The sequence below is a fragment of the Ranitomeya imitator genome, chromosome 2 (genome assembly GCF_032444005.1).
Source record: "Ranitomeya imitator isolate aRanImi1 chromosome 2, aRanImi1.pri, whole genome shotgun sequence".
Taxonomy (NCBI): Eukaryota; Metazoa; Chordata; class Amphibia; order Anura; family Dendrobatidae; genus Ranitomeya; species Ranitomeya imitator.
Genome location: NC_091283.1, coordinates 756,420,764 through 756,440,726, shown reverse-complemented (window position 1 = coordinate 756,440,726; position 19,963 = coordinate 756,420,764). Strand labels below are relative to the sequence as shown.

Below are 19,963 nucleotides of genomic sequence, written 5' to 3'. Positions count from 1 at the left end.
TCTTAGCCTGCCAATCTAAACATTCATTTTTGGGGCCTAGCCCCTATTTAAATCACGCTAGGCAAGAATGGCTTAACTTTATAATTAAAAATCAACTTTGATTTGCTATGTAGATTAGGGCTGTTTGGTGCACCCTTGGCTTTGGCCTATGCCTTGGAGCACCATCACGCCCTCTTATTTGCATAATAATGCCGATACCTCACATTAATTTGTCTATACAGTAGCCAGTGGAGGAATTGGCTTCATTATGCAAATAGGATTATTATAAAAATGAACATGCATCAACTCATAGGCCCCACCAAGGAGTCCCAGTGCACCCTCCTTTGCATATCAAATAACAGTTGATTTTAATGTTAGGCTAAACTATGGTTCAAATAGGGGCTAGGTCCCCTATAAAAATGTTCAGGAAGTTTAAATGCCATTTTGGGAGTGACAGACTAATTTTAAACAACTTTTAATCCACAAAATAGTCTGTTTCTGCAGCTCCTATACGCATCTATGCGTTTCTACTGTAACAGACTACAAACCAACCCATTCACACTCACCTCCATCTGTCACCTAACTGACAAAGGAAAGGTACATTAATGCAGCATTAGGCTTCTCAGAATTGTTTATAATCTGTAACCATGGAGATATATAGGTCTCCACAGGAGCTGTATACCTAAACCAAGTGACTTTTATATTAACACTATTTTAAGTTGTTTCTTTTCAAATGCACTCCTAACCTCTGTCACGTATGAGAAACAATTAGGCTATGTGCACACGATGCGGATTTGCTGTGGATCCGCAGCGGATTTTTCCGCGCAGAAACGCTGCAGATCCGCACTGTGATGTACAATACAATGTTATTCAATGGGAAAAAAAAAAGATCTGCAGATGGTGCGAAAAAATCAGTGCGGAATTGCTGCGGATTTCAAAGAAGCGCATGTGCACTTCTTTTGTGCGGATCTGCAGCGTTTCTGCACCCCTCCATGTTAAAAATCCGCAGTGGCAAAAACTGCAGAAAATCCGCACAAAATCTGCAGCAATTCCGCATAAAAACCGCACAAAAACAGCACAAAAACCACATAAAAACCGCGGCAAATTCGCGGCTGCGGATTCTGCCAGGAGATGCGGATTTTGTGCAGAACGTTCGGCACCTCTTTTCTTACGTGTGCACATAGTCTTAGGGTTTACGCTGGGATCCCTTCCTGCCTACGACAACACTTGTAAATCATATCACATCGATCGGAAATGCACAACAGATATTTCACTGATTGAAAACGTGTCATCCTGCAAAAATGTATAAAACCCCCCCTCACTAGTGTTTGTCTTTCCCCAAACACATGGATGACACTTGTCATATAGCAGTAGTGGAGGCATCTGAGGGGTTCCCAGTATCTGAGAACAGGGATGTGCCCCATTGATTTCCCGGAGACCTATGTGGTCCATCATGGCTCAGGATGGATGTGGGGAGGCACCTGCTCTGGGCACATGATGTGGAGACAATGGCGATGATGTGCAGCCAGTGCTAGGAGCACACTGTCACCCAGTGTCGTCAGGCAGGTGTGGACCCACAGCACCCACTCCCATCCCCCTCCTTCCTGTGCTGTGGCGCAGGCTCCGTGCTCCCCTCCATCCATCCATCCTGTGCAGTCTCTCTCCAGACGGTGCCTGTGCTGTCTGCTCCGGGGCTCTCTCCAGTCTCCAGCCCAGCTCCTCCATCCTGCAGCCTGCCAGCATGAGGCACCCCTGCCTGCTCCTGCTGCCCCTGCTCCTGCCCCTAGTCTGCACCCAGGGAGACGGCAAGGAGCTGGAGAACGCCGGCAATTTCATGGAAGATGAGCAATGGCTGTCCTCCATCAACCAGTACAGCGGCAAGATCAAGCACTGGAACCGCTTCAGAGATGTGAGTCCTGCGGACGGGGGCGCGGAAAGGGTTAAATGGAGGCGATTGCAGAAATGATGGAGGATGCAAGGGCTGCATCATGTGTCTGTGGTGCTCCGTGAGAGGGCATGAGGGTCTGTAGGGGTCTGCAATGTCAGTCTGCTCTGCCCCCGGGGGCAAGTGGCCCAGATACCTGGGCAGGAAGCAGGAGCTTGGTGCATAAGGGAGGGGGGTAAGGGGTTAATTAGGTAATTTGAAGGGTTTGAGACATTAACAGTGGTATATAGTGTGTATAGCAGCAGTGCTGAGATCTGGAGCAGGAGGGGTTGATGAAAGGGTCTGAGAACAGGTCAGCACATGAGAAATAATGGGGTTTCATAGAAGAGGTTGTGGTGCAAGGCTGTGCTGGGGGGTATGGGGGCTGAAGCCGGGGGGCTAGTGCTGGGGGTTAGACAAGAAAGTTGTTTCTCTACATTATCTATCTATCTACCTACAGTATCTATCTATCTATCTGATATATATACTGTATATATGTTTGTGTCACTGACATCTATATTTATATATATATTCTATGTGTATATAGCTATTCTATCCTATTCTAAGTTGTCAGTCTGTGATTTTACTGTACGCGGCACATGAATTGCTGGCTTTTATTCTACATATATCTATCTATCGATCTATCTATCTATCTATTATGTATATATCAATCATCTATCTATCAATCATCTATCTATCTATTATCTATCTATCTATCTATCAATCATCTATCTATCTATTATCTATCTATCTATCATCTATCTATCTATCTATCTATCTATCACCTATCTATCACCTATCTATCTATTATCTATCTGTCTATTATGTATATGTCTATCTATTATCTATCTATCTATCTATCTATCTATTATCTATCCATCTATAGATCTATCTATCTATTATCTATCCATCCATCCAGCCATCAATCCATCCATTAATCCATCCATCCATTTCCAAGAAAATATAAGTGTTGTATTCCACAGAGATAGGACAAGTTGAGACAGAATCTAGCTGGTACATTTCGTATAAAAATGCATGAAATATTAATGTCACTGATATAGTTGTACACATTAATTGTAACTGTGTAACATGGCTGGTGCAGATAAATGTCTAGAGCCAGCACCAGGGAGAAATGTGCATAGGCTGGACATGATGCCAAACTTAATAGAAAAATAGCGAGAGATTTGTTAGAAGAAGCAGCAGGGCTCCTGCGTGATGTAGTGTGTGATGTGGGTTGTATAAGGTAAGGCAGTGAGCTGAATACATCAGCTGTGGTGTAGGACAGATGGGTGTTGTCATCATAAAGCTGATGGATGTAAGATAAGTGGTTCAGGGGCCTTTGATGAAGGAGGACGGTGGTGCTGATGTAAGGGGAGTGCAGGGCTGCTAGTAGTATATGTAGAGCTGGAGGATATGAAGGAAGAACACAAGTGATACTTTGTACTATGGTGGTGATGACCTGCTGTACTCTGCTCTTCAGCCAGGACTGACTCGTATAAGGTGAAAGTCGTAGTCGGTTTGCCACGTAGCACTATACACTGTGTTAGGGGAGCAATATGAAGCCCAATGGGGCAAAAGGAGAAGGCCGGGCCTGGGGCATGGTGTCCTAGGGACATTACATCAGAACTGTTTCCTACCTACATTTGCTATGGAGTGGAATACCATTTTATAATTGTTCTTTGTTATCTGTCACATTGGCAGAGGAAAGGTCTGGTGTGCAAGAACTGCAGTCTGAGAGCTCATCATAATGCTTTGTAGGTAAAGGTGGACCCACTTATTGCTCGGACCCCTGTGCGGCTGCACGGGTGGCATCAATGATATGTCTGCCCCTGACCTGTCATTTCAGGCTGGGTGAGCCTGGTCGTAGAGTTCTTGTAAAGGGCCACCGACACTCACAAAAAATCTGCCTTCATGATCACTACTTTTTCTCACATCTCTACAGTTCTGGGAACCTTGTAAAAAATGGCTATATCTATATAGGAATGCCAGCAGCTGGATATGCAAGCTGTAGTTTGGGTTTCACTGTTATTTTCTTATTTAAACGCAGGCAGAGTAATGGGATTCATTAATTTAAAGAGAGACAGAAAAGTGATACGGCACAAGTGTGTGTGATACTGAGTGTGCGGAGGTGTGGACACTTGGAGATGAGTTTTAGAACTAAAGCAGAAGAAGTAAAGTCCTCCCGGAGACAGTATGTCTATGATGTATTCATAGGCAATCAATATATCTGAAAAGTGCCATCAGGGGTTAATATGGATACATTCTCAGTGCAGCTGACATGGGTGGCCTATAACAGTATTTCCAAGAAATGAGTTTGATTATTCCTGCAGCAGTTGTGTTATTCTATAAAACTCTACTGTTGCATTATTTCATTGGAGCTATTCCCGTATACCTATATAATTAGCGTTATTGTAGCATGCGCATTTGTGGATGGATAATGATAATGAACGGTCTCACAACGTTGGGTAAGGATGCTCTACAGATCACCGCTGCGGATGGGGTTAATGGATAAACTAACACCTCATTCCGTAAATATCACTAATGAGAGAACAAGAAAAGATGCAGATTTGTTGTTGTTCGTAGAGAAATCTGAAAGGGGTCAAACAGCAGGATGAATCTGAAGCTATTCCCCAGCCGGTGCCTCCCGGAAACCTCTACAAGGAGAGCCTTCGTTCTGTGTCCAGTGTGTCAGTCAGATCTGCTGCTTCTCCGTAGAGGATGCATGTATCCGTGGAACGTGTCCGTCTCTCTGCACATAGGCCGCCTGGCATTATTGACAGCCTTTCTGAACATATAATGCTGCATCTACTCTCAGGGGATCTTTGATTTCAGTCTAAGCAGCTGGCGCCGCATCATCACATATCATTATAATATTACATTGTTTCTCATCATCTTCTAGAGTAAAACAGACGAGAAAATTGGAAATCAGTGGTAGTGCCATTGCAGACGATGCAAGTGCATTCATTAGGCATCATGGTTTTTTTTTATAATGTATGCTAATGAAAAAAATAAGTCATTTCTGTGATATTGTTGAATCACCAGGAGTAAGTAAATGCACCCATTCCACCATTACTGGAATCCCTGCCCCCACCCCGATTAGCTTATTGGTACGGCACATTAGTCATATAGTTGGCTTTGTAAATAAGACTGCTGGTATGGCCATACACAGGATGGGGCTCTGGGGGGAGCATTGGTGTCCGCTAATGATCCTCCCACCCATCCGCAGAACTGGGAAGAAGCTTGTTAGTGGAAAAGACCCTGCATATTGTATGAGGGGCTTCGGTTGTTTGAATAGGCAATAAATTGGGCCTTCTGTTTCTTCCCTCTGCAATTCCAGGACTGCGGTATAGCTGATCCGCCCCTCCCTTCAGCACCTCGCCACGCACTGCACTGTATAATAAAGGAGATTGCCTTCTGCCTACTTTATTGAGCGGCACAATTAAGAAAAAAGTCAATAAATCTGAAGGAGGAGTTTCTGCTTTCTGCATGCTGTAGTGGTTATGCAGATCTCCAGCCCCATTCCTCCTGTAATTTATTCCGAAGGGTAAGAATAAAATGATATAACATAAGACAACAGCCAATGTATCACCATCGCATTTGGATTTATCCAAACTAAGGAACATCCAAAAGTACAACTTTGAAATTATATGTCATAATGAATCTTAAAGGAAACTTGGAATGTTAAAATGTTATCTGATCTTCAGGCAGGATCTTGTAGAGCAGGAGGAGCTGATCAGATTGATATACATTGTTGTGGGAGACGCTTTAGCATAACTTGTATTTTATTCGTTGAAGTCCCTGGTGAGTCCAGCGGGCGGTCCTATTCAGTGACTGACAGTTTTCTCCGTATGTCTGTGCATGCAGAGATATCACTAGTAGGATACAAACGCCAGGGGTTTCAATAAATAAAATACAAGTTCTTAATAAATCTTTTTCTTAAAACCTACAGGTGCATCTCACAAAATTAGAATATCTTCAAAAATTTAATTTATTTCTGTTCTTCAATACAAGGGTGAAGCTCATATATTATATAGAATCATTACAGAGTGATCTGTTTAAAGCATTTGTTTCTGTTAATGTTGATGATTCTGGCTTACAGCCAGTGAAAACCCAAAAGTCATTATCTCTGTAAATTAGAATACTTTATAACACCAGCTTGAAAAAATGATTTTAAAATCCGAAATGTTAGCCTACTGAAAAGTATGTTCAGTAAATGCACTCAATTCTTGGTCAGGGCTCCTTTTGCATCAATTACTGCATCAACGCGGCGTGGCATTGGAGGGGGGGGATCAGCCTGTGGCACTGCTGAGGTGTTATGGAAGCCCAGGTTGCTTTGATAGCAGCCTTCAGCTCCTCTGTATTGTTGGGTCTGGTGTCTATCATCTTCCTCTTGACAATACCTCATAGATTCTCTATGTGGGTAAGGTCAGGTGAGTTTGCTGGCCAATCAAGCACAATGATACTGTTGTTTTTAGGCCAGGTATTGGTACTTTTGGCAGTGTGAACAGGTGCCAAGTCCTGCTCGATAATGAAATTTTTATCTCCAATAAGCTTGTCAGCAGAGGGAAGCATGAAGTGCTCTAAAATTTCCAGGTAGACGGCTGCACTGACTTTGGTGTTCATAAAACACAGTGGACCTACACCAGCTCCCCAAACCATCACCGATTGTGGAAACGTCACACTAGGCCTTGGAAATCAAGGTCCCAGAGTCTGGAGGAAGAGTGGAGAGGCCACAATCCAAGCTGCTTGAGGTCTAGTGTGAAGTTTCCACAATCAGTGATGGTTTGGAGAGCCATGTCATCTACTGGTGTAGGTCCACTGTGTTTTATCAAGACCAAAGTCAGCGCAGTCGTCTACCAGGAAATTTTAGAGCACTTCATACTTCCCTCTGTTTGTAATCTGTTTGTAATGACTCTATATAATATATGAGTTTCACTTTTGTATTGAAGAACTTAGTTCAGTTAATTTATTTCAATTAACATTTCGATGATATTCTAATTTTGTGAGATGCACCTGTATATATCATTCTGCTCGGTTTCTCCTGCTCTATACCGTGGTGTCCACAGATCGGACTGCATATACAAAATGACAGGTTCCCTTTAAATATGTACAAAAAGTGCAAAAACATACTCTGATCCCATTGTATGAAATGCAGCATGTATTGGGTAACTCTCATGCCACATAATCAAGCTTTATCCTTATTTGTCGGTATGGAAAAGTGGGAAATCTTTGTTGTAGCAATGTGCTCAGCTCTTTCCAGACGCTCTGCGTCTATCACAGCTCCAAGCATGAAGCCATGGTGGGGGTACAATGATAAAGAGCTAACTTAAAGAAGATCAAAAGTGGCAAGTTTATCCTCTTATTTTATTCCTGCTTTTTCCTAGACTATTTTTTTTTCCAACAGTTCAAAAAATATTGTCTTTTTTATTTATTGAGCCAAATATGGAAAATATGGCTCACATGATTCTCAGAGGTTGGGGCTTTAGGCTGCTTTGCATATTTACCTTGAGAGCAATGTCCCCTTGGTAAAGGATAAAAACTAGCGTATTGGATTCACAAAATAGAAGGCCATATTTCTTGAACATTTCTACTGAGCTTCTCTAATTGTTTTATATATACAGTACATATATTTATGTGTATTTATATATTTATATAGACAATGGTAGATCAATTGCTGAAAAGGCAGAATGCTTTCAATAATAGACGTGTTAATAGTTTATGTTTTATGAATTAGCAATATGCAAAGTGAATGAACAAAAGGGAAATCTAAATCAAATTCATCTTTGGTGTGAACACCCTTGGCCTTCTGAAAATGATACATTTTTCTTGATACATTTGTACTTAGGTTTTGGCAAAATTTGACAGAGAAGATGTTCTAAACATCTTGGAGAACTAACCACAGATCTTTTGTGGATGTTGTGTTAGTAAATCCTGTCTCTTCCTGTGATCCCAGACCGTCTTGATGTTGAGATCAGGACTCTGTGGGGCCATGTCATCACTTCCAGAACTCCTTGTTCTTCTTTACATGATAATTCTTAATAACATTAGCTGTCTGTTTTGGGGTCTTTGTCCTGCTGCAGAATACATTTGGAGCCAATCAGATGCCTCCCTAATGATATTGCTTAATGAATAAGTATCTACCTGTATTTCTCAGCATTAAGGACACAATTAATTCTGACCAAATCATCATCTTCATTTACTAATATTGGCTCCCAACTTGCGAAGAACCTGCTCTACACTTCCCTCTTACCCACAGAAACTCATTACTGTTCTGCTCTCTGGCCTGTCTGCAAACAACCTTCCTTGTGTTATAGCCAAATATTTCAAAAGTTGTTTAGCCTTGTTTCCAAATTGAAGGTATGTCTTTTGATTACTTCTGGTCAGGCATCTTGAATCAGTAGATGGGTGTGCCTGGGTCCCACTGGTTGTCTGCCAGTTCAGAGCTGATAGCACTGATGGACACTTTTGTTGGATTGTAATCATGATGTGTCTTTCTTTTCCTTGGTCGTCCACTGCATCTGTAGTTCTGAATGTTGCCCATTTCTTCTTTCTTTTTTTTAAATAAGCTTCACTATCACATCTTGAATTCCCAGTCTGCTTTGAAATTTTTGCTTGGCAGAGACCTTGCTGATGCATTATAATTACCTTGTGTCTTGTTGCTGTGCTCAGTTTTGCCATGGTGCATGTGCTGAGATATGACACTGTCTTTCATATCCTCACCTTTATAGCAGAGATTGTCTGTTCCTCACCAAGTTTTAAGCCTCCTGCACTGCTGTGTCAGCTCCAGTTAATGACTCTTCTTCAACCTACATATGAAATGGTGATCATTATCACCTGTTTGGTATAATTGGTTATTCATATGTCTGAATATAAACCTAGAAAATCCCTGACTTTTTGCATGTGTACTGAGAAGAACTGATGCTGTTTTGAAGGCATTGGGCAGTCACTCAAAATATTGATTTTATTTAGATTTCTCTTTTATTCTTTAAGTTTGCATTCAATTAATTTACTTAATTGATATAAATGAATTATTAGGACTTCTATTTTGTAAAGCATTCTGATTTTGCAGCATTTTCAGAACACCTGCCTAAAACTTTTGCACAGTGCTGTAAATAGATGAGTCACCAGCCAGGGCCGTGGGGTACTCTGTACCGGGTCCGGTGTTCACAGGGGAATGTCACGGTAGCGACCCGGTCCGTGGCACAGGGTGCCCATGTAAAAGGGAAAGGTCTTTAAAGGGAATAAAGTTTATGTTTGTGACGCAACCTGTGGTATTCGTTCAGGGTGACCGACGCTGCTTTAAGGGGTCCTCTGGGCTGATGTTATGGCAGCTAGATGGTATACCTTCCCACAGGTGAAGTATGTCCCCAGGGCTTCCCAGTGTGTAGATGGTAGAATGGTTAGAGGTGCAGTAAGGAACGAGGACACAGGTTTGCAGTCTCTTTACCTCATTTACTGAAGACTTCAGCAGCCACAGTCCAGGGCACTGGATCACAGGGCAGGTAGAGTCCGGCCAGTTTGGAGGCAAGTCCATAGTCCCAGTCCCCTTATACAGGTGGAAAATAGAAGCCTTCCTTTGCGCTGTAGTGGTGTAGTCCCTTACTGCTAGAAGCTTCACATAAGGTCCTCACAGATGTTATCTCTTTCTCTCTGTCCCCCGGATAGGACATAACCCGTATGACTGGTGACTTGAGCCTGTTTATAGGGTCTCTTAGATGACCCGGCTCTGAAGGGTGTCACCGTGCCTCCTGGGCGTTGGGTCGGACAGGGAACTTGAAGTTCAGCTGTCCTGCCGGTCTCTGATGTAAGGCATGGAGGTCCTTACAACCTCTGTGTTCCGGCTACCGGATTTCTGCGCCTCAGAAGTAGACAGCCTGCTCAGGGCTGGTCTCCCTCTGGTATCCTTTCCTGTGCTTCCTCTCCTGCACGCTCACTGCAATCAATTTGCCTTTTAAATGTCTCTTTCCGGGAGCTGCAGCTCTGTGGCATTCACAGCTCCGTAAACCCTCTGTCCTCCTCAGACTGCTGTCTGGAACTGACTGACTTTCCCTACAGACTACCAGTTATATATATATGGGGAGTCACTTAGTAAATAGGATCAAAAGCTCCCCTTGGTGGCCTGGAGTATGAATGTGTTGCATGTTTGTGGTACCTGGTTACAGTTATCCTTTCTTGCCTCCAAACGTAGCATCACTCTCCCCATGAGGAAAGCGACATTACTGTGACGACCAGGACCCTGGAGTGCCACATTCCCCCCCCCCATCCCCATTAAATCCAGTACTCCCAGACTGGGAAAAGAATAACAACAATACATGTTAATGCAAGGAGACATACAATTTTTTAAATGCTATAAAAATAAGTATACAAGTTAATGCAAACTGGTGCTTCCCTCTATGGGAGGTAAGGACGCTTGAACGTTGCAAAACATACTTACATTGAGGGCCCATTTTGATAAGAATAGAAAACATATAACAACTACTAAATGCAAGTACCCTCTAAGGGTATACTATCTTTTAAGTGCTACATAAACATTTTCTTTATCTTCTAAGTGCAAAACTTTCGACTAACCCCCACGGGTTTACTGCATCTCGTTCATTTTATTCAAAAGTGGATGATCATGATTTATCTTTATAACTATCTGTCTAAATTCAAGTCTTTCAATGCTGAGATAGTGCAATTAATACTCAAGTCAATCATTAACTTTAGAACAGCAGTAACGATGCGAGGGACCCGTAATTAACCCCCAACGTTGGCTTGGGCGGGCTACAAGGCGTGTATCCAGACCTGGAATCCTGCCGCACCAAACGGGTTTTTCTTCAGGTCTCTGGAAAGCAAACAACTTTCAAAGCAATATTAGACGCAGTCTCTTTAAAAGCTTCTTTGGAAAACCAGTAGGAAGCACCTTTAAGATGGTGCAAACTATTTACATTTGAGAGTTTTTGAGCCATTCACTGTCCATAACTTGAGTGTCTTTAAACGAAATGCAACTTGTGCAAAACATAGGATCCTTTTTAAACGTGGGACCCCTTTAAGTGTAAACCTGGTCAGGTTTAATAAAGTTCTAAACAGCAACAGTCATTTTAGTAACTTGTAGCAAAAAAGTTAACTTAACTATTTACAGTCATTTTCAAATTGGTTTTGTTTTACTCTAGTAATTTCCAAGGTACCAATCGGCATCGAACACTTCCTGGCCCGAAAAGATTGGTATCTGAATTCACGTCTGGTACCAGATCGACGTCATAGGTTTGTTCCTCATGAACAGTCAAGTCATTAGCTGCTTTCAAAGTTTGTGTGTCATGAGTACGTATGTCAGCTAGTGCAGTTGCCACAGCAGTTGTCTCACTGGTGGTGGTTATGCACACAGTGGTACTGGTAAGGGTCTGAGGGGTTGTTTGCTATTCAGCTGGGGTAGTAGTGGTGGTAGTTTCTTTGGTGCTAGGTGGTACTGCTGTGGATACGCATTTCCTAATGTTCATGGCGTACCAGCCTTTTTCACTCCAGTGATGGGTGTAGGTCACATGATCCCCTCGGCACAGATCCCGGTCAGGAGGTCCCTCCTGGAGATGAGATTCCACATCACGGCGGGTGACATAGACCTCCACCAGCAGTCCCGATTCCTTAATGAAATCCAAGCCCCTTTTTGGGTGGAAGGCCACTACCACACCCCGTTTTGCTGAGCTCTTGTTACATCGTTTGCTTTTATGGGCCTGCGCTTTGTGTTGGGCCTCACTCCCTTTTTCCTCCTTCCTTTTTAGCACCAGACATTGGTTATATTCCTCCCAGGTGAGAGCTTCAACATGGGACCCTTCCGGTTGGGCCTCCCCATGGGACCCGATGGGTTCTGCTCTCGGATTGTCCCATTGGAAAACCACCCCCTTGGGGCTCACCTCCAGCGGTGTGCCTATGGGTGTTGGAAGCAGGCCCGTCAATGTCTCGTCGGTGGTGGTAATACTAGCTGGAGCAGGGCCTTCATTTGGGGCAGGAGCTGTTACTGGAGCAAGGTCAGTGACTGGGGGAAGAGCGGTCGCTGGAGCAGGATCGGTCACCGGGGCAGGGTCGTTTTCTGTACCTGCGTCTGATGTGGTTCCATTGATGCCGGTCTGCTCTGCTGATGAGGCTGCTGGAGTCGGCTGCTTCACGGACCGCGACTCCTCCAGTGCATTCTTCCTACACAGGGCTGACTTCCATTTCTTCACCGCTGTCAGCTCGGTGTCCAGGAGCTGGCGACTCCGCCTCCACCTGCGGTTCCAGGAAGTCCGGATCCTCCAGTAGCGGTGAGTTCGGGTCCTCCTCTGGTGGCTTGGGATAGTCCCGGGTCACTTCGTCGTCTTTCGGGTACCCGCTGGTCGCCATCTCTTTTTCCGGATCTGCAGTCACACACGCTCGCTGCTCCTCCATCTCTCGGAGGCAGGGCTCCTTCTCCTTGTTCCCCCCATTGCAGATCAGGAGGCGGACTTCCTTGGCTGATGGGCACGTCCTCATCATGTAATAGCATTCGTAAGGGGCGTTCATCACTGTTCGCACCACTCCGATAGTCTCCTCCCATGATGGCACACCCTTCTTCTCCGGCGCTCCTCCTTGCGCTGTAATGGCGGCGGTTTTGGCTGTATTTTACGATACACAGTCTCTCAGCACAAAACAGGCACATTCTTTTAGGCGCACATGACCCAGTTTTCATGGTCGGTCCATCCTGTTTGTGACGTCAAGATAAGTCGCCCGCCAGGGCCGTGGGGTACTCAGTACCGGGTCCGATGTTCACAGGGGGATGTCATGGTGGCGACCCAGTCCATGGCCCAGGGCGCCCATGTAAAAGGGAAAGGTTTTTAAAGGGAATAAAGTTTATGTTTGTGACGCCACCTGTGGTATTCGGTCAGGGTGACCGACGCTGCTTTAAGGGGTCCTCTGGGCTGATGTTATGGCAGCTAGATGGTATAACTTCTCACAGGTGAAGTATGTCCCCAGGGCTTCCCAGTGTGTAGATGGTAGAATGGTGAGAGGTGCAGTAAGGAACGAGGACACAGGTTTGCAGTCTCTTTATCTCGTTTACTGAAGACTTCAGCAGCTACAATCCAGGGCACTAGATCACAGGGCAGGTAGGGTCCGGCCGGTTTGGATGCAAGTCCAGTCCCCTTATCCAGGTGGAAAATAGAAGCCTTCCTTTGCGCTGTAGTGGTGTAGTCCCTTACTGCTAGAAGCTTCACATAAGGTCCTCACAGATGTTATCTCTTTCTCTCTGTCCCCCGGATAGGATAGGACATAACCCATATGACTGGTGACTTGAGCCTGTTTATAGGGTCTCTTAGATGACCCGGCTCTGAAGGGTGTCACCGTGCCTCCTGGGCGTTGGGTCGGACAGGGAACTTGATGTTCAGCTGTCCTGCCGGTCTCTGATGTAAGGCGTGGAGGTCCTTACAACCTTGGTATTCCGGCTACCGGATTTCTGCACCTCAGAAGGAGGCAGCCTGCTCGGGGCTGGTCTCCCTCTGGTATCTTCACTTGTGCTTCCTCTCCTGCACACTCACTGCAATCAATTCTGCCTTCTAAATGTCTTTCTGGGAGCTGCAGCTCTGTGGCATGCACAGCTCCATAAAACCCTCTGTCCTCCTCAGACTGCTCTCTGGAACTGACTGACTTTCCCTACAGACTTTCCGTACAGACTACCAGTTATATATATATATATATATATATATACATACATACATACATATATATAGCGAGTCACCTAGTAAAGAGGATCAAAAGCTCCCCGGTGGCCTGGAGTATGAATGTGTTGCATGTTTGTGGTACCTGCTTAGAATTATATCCTTTCTTGCCTCCAAACATAGCATCACTCTCCCCGTAGGGAAAGCGACATTACTGTAACGACCAGGACCCTGGGGCACCACATATACACTCCTCAACATTGAAAGTACAGGTATTTCTACGTGTGCCATTCAAACTTGATATTGAATAATATGTCTATCCATCGTGTGATTGTTTAGCTTATGTGCTGAGATATGAGCTTCTGTACAAAAACACAAGGTTGCATAACTGGTAGAAATGGGTTACATCATTTCTTGCTTTGCTTTTAGTAATGTGTAGTAATGTCATAGGGGCCTTGTGTGGATGCCTTGTCCTTTCATGTATGAAAATGGCTGCAAATTCTTATGGAGATGCCTTTCTGTATCCTGTATTAGATGACTAAAATAAAAAAAACTTTAAGGGGGTTTATAACTTTTTATTAAAGTGGTCCCTAAATGATGAGACTCAATTAAATAACAATAGCAGATAGTCCTCCCCCTCCATGGTTTAAGGACTGGGAACTGCTTCTGTTTGTGTTTTGGCTGCATTAGTGAAGTCACATTGGCAGTACACATCACCACTGCAGCCAATCACTGAGTGCACATCACCACTGCAGCCAATCACTGAGCACATATCACCACTGCAGCCATTCACTGAGCTCAATGGCTTGTGTCATCTAAATTAGCAGAGAGGAACTGAGTGAGTTATCTGATTTTGTTTTTACATGAATTCTGTCGTTTGAGCGCCACTTTTTTTATAAGTGGAAAACACCATTAATCATAAAGAACTCACGTAGATAACAATGCATTGAACTTGTAAAAAAAAGGGAGTGCTGTGTAGTGAGCAGAACGGAGGAGGCAGGGGAAGCACAAACCATTCTGTATATCTCTGAAACCTTTGTAATCCTGTGAAAAAATGACTGATCTAAAAATGTGCAAAATGAACCTACAAGTAAACTACATTCACCCAGTTAAGTAAGAAGAGATATGGAAACATAAGTGCGAGCAGCTAGAAGAAAATGTATCACAGTAAAAGAACAAAAAAACTCAGCATTGCAGAATGTAGGTTTTTAAGAATTTCTTTTCTATGTAATTTATTAGATGGTAGCTTTTAATTGTTTAAAGAAATTTTTTAAAAATGATTAAACGGGTTGTCCAGGATTAAATAACTATTAATCTATCCTAAAGGGTAAAGGTACCTGTGCTTTCAAGTAACTTTTCAAAATAAGGTGCCCTATGTGAGTATATGAGAATTAACATGATTTGACCATTATACAGCAGAGCTCAGCTGTGTTGATCTGAATGAAGCTCAGCTCTACACTTGTTACAGAGCTCTGCACACTATTTTTCTGTCTACCTCTGCCTGTTCCTTTCTTTGTTGCTCACCCTTCTTTCCTTCCCCACTCCATGGAAGATAATGGACTGTTTCCCGTTTCCTCTGAGCAAGAAAAGTAGAAAAATAACTGATTTCTATGATAAGATATATTACAAAGTTTCCTACAATTGCCTCTAACATTGATTTATAGAAAATTGGTTGAAAGTACAGTTTCTATTTTAAAATAGGAACACAATATGAGATCAGTATAGTCTGACAATCAGCACCCCCACAATCAACTGAAATCTGCTAGGGCAGTTGCCAGATGTAAGCAATTTATGGGGCGGACTATAACAGCCCTGTACATTGTTGATGACATCTGCCTGGTATGGTGCCTCATCTTCTATCATTTGTTTAGTCCCAGACAACCCCTTTAATCTGATCACTGACACAGAGAGCAAAGACAGTCTATGAATTGGAGCCACCTATTGCTTCAACTCTGGCGGTGAGTAGAAATCGCAGAAATATGAGTGCCATAGGTTCCCTTCCAAAATATTATTTTCTGACAGTTATTAAAAATGTATAAAAGGTTAGCTAAATATTGATGCTAACTGATGATTTGGGGATACAGTCAATTCTCTAAAAACTGTATAGTACATAAAAGATGAGGATCGCATTAAACTGCAACCCATTACATTCTAATTTCCAACTTAAATGGCTTGGCCCTGCAGTAGCAAACACAGGGCAAGGTCAGACATGGTGCTATTTGGAGAAAGAAGCGCCTTTTTATTCTACTCACCTACCCATTTTACATTTTTTCATCATGTAAATGATTTTTCCATAAGAATGAAAAACTTGAGTCTTTCTTTCTTGAAGTTATATCTTATATGGCATCCATTTTTATTAGCCGGCAGATCAGTCTATATTTCATTTGCACACTAGATTTTGTAACATTTTGCATGGAGAAGCTTCAGCAATTTGGAGCTTGAAGGAGGTGGATCGTCAATAACAAGCAAAAAGAAATGCATTATCTGATCAATGGAATTTATATTTCCACTTGGTGTTCAGATAATGGGTTATGGATTTACTGGCTAGTTGTATGGTAATCTGTGCGAATAACGCATTGATTTAGAAACGCTATTTCACCTCAAATGTAGCCTCAAGGTATGTTTACTCTTGAGAAACAAAATGGCCATTCATGTAAAAGCCATCGTTAAAAGTGATAAAGTCACATATAAATGTAGAAAATAGAAAATGATTGCCCGTTATACATCGGCTGGCTAATAAAAGTTGTAGCTATGGCTTCCTTCACCAAATATAATTTTCTGGCCTATCTCTGTATCTAACTTCCTCTTCCAAGTCAGTGTACATTGCTGGTGCACCCTAGCACTTAGGCTATGTACCATATTTTGCTGACTATAAGACGCACCAGAACATAAGACGTACCCCAAATTTTGTGGCGGAAAATAAGAAAAACATTTTTTTTAATGTGTCAAATGTGGGTTCGAATTTAGCTTACCAGGGGTGGGGGAGGGTGGCGCTCATAGCAATCCGGCAGTGACAACCATAGAGATCTGCTGGAGACCTCTGGTTGTCATGCTAACCCATCGGTGACCCGCGATCACGTGACAGGGTCACCGATGGGTGAGATTTTGGGTGCACTTGCTGGAAGCGCGCGTTAAATGCCGCTGTCAGAGATTGACACTGCGAATCCACCCGCGGTTGTTAGAGGCACATGTCAGCTGTTCAAAACAGCTGACATGCGCCAGAAAAGATGTGGGCTCAGTACCTGAGCCCACATCAAAGGAAGGGAGTCCGACATCGGCGTCTAGAAAAGCCCAAAGTGGACAGTGTGAATTTTGAAAACATTTATTTTTTTTCTTCAAAACATATTATAATATGAAAAATAGAAAAAAAACATTTTTTAAATTGCATTTAACACAAAAACCTAATTTAAACAGCAGGTCATGCTCTGCATATATACACAGTATATTAATTGATCATATACAAATGGGACCGCAGTCTCTAAATTTGTGTGAAGCAGTGGTGGGATTCCTAGTAGTTATAAAGATGTCACCTATTCAGCTGATAGATGATAACTTGTTAACTTCGTAAAACCCCATGGTACTGTTACCTATTCAGCGTTTTTTCTCTTTATCCCTGTTCATGTTGATTTTTCCTAGATCCCTAGAACATCCAACTTGACTTCTTTAGTTGTCTAACCACCTTTTTGACTCTCCAAATTCATCATTCCATTAAATGACTTGTACGCTACTCGGACAATCCCTGCTAAAATACTGTATTCTAGAGTATAAAAACACAGAAAAGTTAAACCCCTCCCCCACTGGTATTGTACCTGTAGTATCAGCACTGGATCTCCCAGGGCTCGCGTGACATTGTTATCCCACAGCCGCTAATGGGTTGCAGTTGTCACGCTTCGTTCTGATGAACCTGAGTGCAGCAGATTAGCGACCTCTGATTGACTGCAGTCCACATGTGCTATAACATTGTCACAGAGACCCAGCGCCAACATTGCTGGAACAGCGCCAGTAAAGGACATACCATAAGTATCTGTTATTTTTATTTTACAGCCCCTTATAATAATAGCTCAATTCCGTGGGAACTTGCAGAAGAACAATTGGGTCTAGGATAAAATTTTGCGACTTATGGATTTCTCACAGGATTTTCGCCCAACTCCGACAAAGTGGACATGACTTTGGCAGGATAACCCCATACTCAAGTTCATGGGGCGGCATTCCTTATGCCACAAATCTCACCCCAGTCCTCGACAGGAGAACAATTAATGGTGAGGTGCATATGGAGGCACACACCCCTTACCAGATGCTCCTGGTTCATTAAGAGGCATACGGCTCTTAAAGGGGATATTCAGGACTTTTAAAAAAAGGAATGTATTTTCTAACAGAGGCAACTACCTGCCTGTTTTACCCAGTGCCGATCATTGACCGCTCCTACCAGAGATTCATCTACTCCCTGTCAACAGAGCAGCAGTTTTTCTTCCTGTTGACAGGGCGAGACTACTGGTGTCATGCTGATTGACAGCCGGCTTCTGCTGCCTAATTGGGGGAAGATGGCTGTCAACCAGCATGACACCAGTAGTCCCACCCTGTCAACTGGAAGAAAAACTGCTGCTCTGATGACAGGGAGAAGCTGAATCTCTGGCAGGAGCGGTCAATGACTGGCGCAGGGTACAACAGGCAAGTAGTTGTCTCTGTTAGCAAATACAAGCTTTTTTTTCTAAAGTCCCGGATATCCTTTTTAATGAAATAGGAACATCTGACTCCAGCATGGCTCCTCATCACGACCAGCATAAGCAATGCTAGTCTTGATGAATCGTGTCCTTTTTCTTTTTGCATATACAGTTAAGACGTTTTAATATCCGTTAAAAAAACCCACACTGTTAGCTGATATGTTGACATATACAGTATTATCGGTGTAATTATTTCTGGCTGAAAAAGTAATACAGTATAAAATACCCTAAACATTTTTAGTTATGTTCATACTGTAAAAAAAAAAGAGGACACATATGTCTAAAACATGTGTCTGAATGGGGCCTTAGTTTAAAGCCAGTTAATATGTGAACAAGTCTAAGTTTACTTTCAAGCAAGTAGTCTCAGCTGTTCCTTGAAACTGTCTTCCTTCCTGCTCATTCTTCAGCAGACACGGATAATTTAATCTGCACGGATGCTGAGTCTGAAATATTGACTTCAAATAATTTCTCTCTACCAAATTGTATGTGACACTCATTTAAAGTTTATTGTCACTCACATAGTCTCACATGCAACCATCAAACATAAAGTTCTCAGCTGTTTCTAAGACGTAAGTGCGGGGCCTATAATTTAAACTGCATCATCTGCACTTTGTGCCTCTCAATGGATTTTCTGCAGGGTCCTGTCTAGCATAGTTTACTGCACAAGTCGTTCAGACTTCAAAAAGGTATTATGTTTTTTTATGTGCTCATTTTTTTAGTGGTTACATTGAGTCCAGAGCTCATGGTAGTTTTTTCGCCTGTCCATGCATTCATAGGCTTAAAGTGAAGTGATGTAATGACATAAAATGAAGCTCTGTATTCTTGAATCCGATGGTTGAAAAGTAATGAAAACTGAATATTGACTCATACAGACTTCAGTGAAACTTGGTCCATGCACGACCACAATGCATCGGCTGTCTGCGGGTTTCCTGCCTTATGTATGCCTATGAGGCTGTCGATCTTGGGTTTGCAGAGAATCCATACATTGTGGGTCGTGCTTGGACCGAGTTTTAGAGATATCTGCATGAGCCCAAAACAGAAATTTGATCTGCCACAGAATTTAGCTCAAATGTGTTTTGTTGAACTAGTTACAAATGAAGCAAATTCTCAGCTGTGAACCGGTCTCTGAGTGTAGAACAGAATGCATCTTTTTATCTATGTTGCACACCTATCCTGGGTATACTGGGCTTTGCTCCCTTCTAATAGGTCTGTTGAAGCGCCAGGAGGGCGCGAAACGGCCGTCGTTCGCCTGCTGCTCTTTTTGTATACACCCCCGTGCCGTGAAGTTACGAAATAAATACCTGTTTGAAGACCGGTGAGTGCCGCCAAGTTTCTTCTTCGTTGCTGTATCGTTGATGGTCGTTGTTCTGGCTGTAGCACCTAAGGTCTGCCGGCTGGCTGAAAGCTGTGAGTTCTATGCACTCTGGTCGGAGTAGCGGTGGTGCGGTCAGCTGTTCTCTTCCCCGCACGTAGCTTCTAATAGGTCTGCTTCCCTTTGTTGTGCTCCACGTCGGTTTTACAGGTTGCCCGGCATGGATCACTGACGTCATCTCCCGAGACCTATTTAAAGCCCATTTACACACTAATGTCTTGGGTTTGAGCTTGTAGACTTCTATTTGGTGTGCTCCACCTTCTGTGCATTGTGTACTTTACTTTCATCCCTGTTGGATTCCACTTCATCCGTTCTGTTGCTCCTG

At 43.2% G+C, this 19,963-nt stretch overlaps 1 protein-coding gene across 2 annotated transcripts in view; it reads left to right on the top strand.

The window, feature by feature from the left end:
• Positions 1 to 1,608: 1,608 nt before the first annotated feature.
• SPOCK2 (SPARC (osteonectin), cwcv and kazal like domains proteoglycan 2) overlaps positions 1,609 to 19,963 on the top strand; it is a 186,011-nt gene continuing 167,656 nt past the window's right edge. Inside the window, exon 1 of one of the 2 annotated variants that reach the window (XM_069753316.1) lies at positions 1,609 to 1,888. In XM_069753316.1, coding sequence (XP_069609417.1) covers positions 1,721 to 1,888 — 168 coding nt within the window. In that variant the 5' untranslated portion in view covers positions 1,609 to 1,720. The remainder of the gene's footprint in view (positions 1,889 to 19,963) is intronic. The other variant, XM_069753317.1, reaches the window with a different exon arrangement.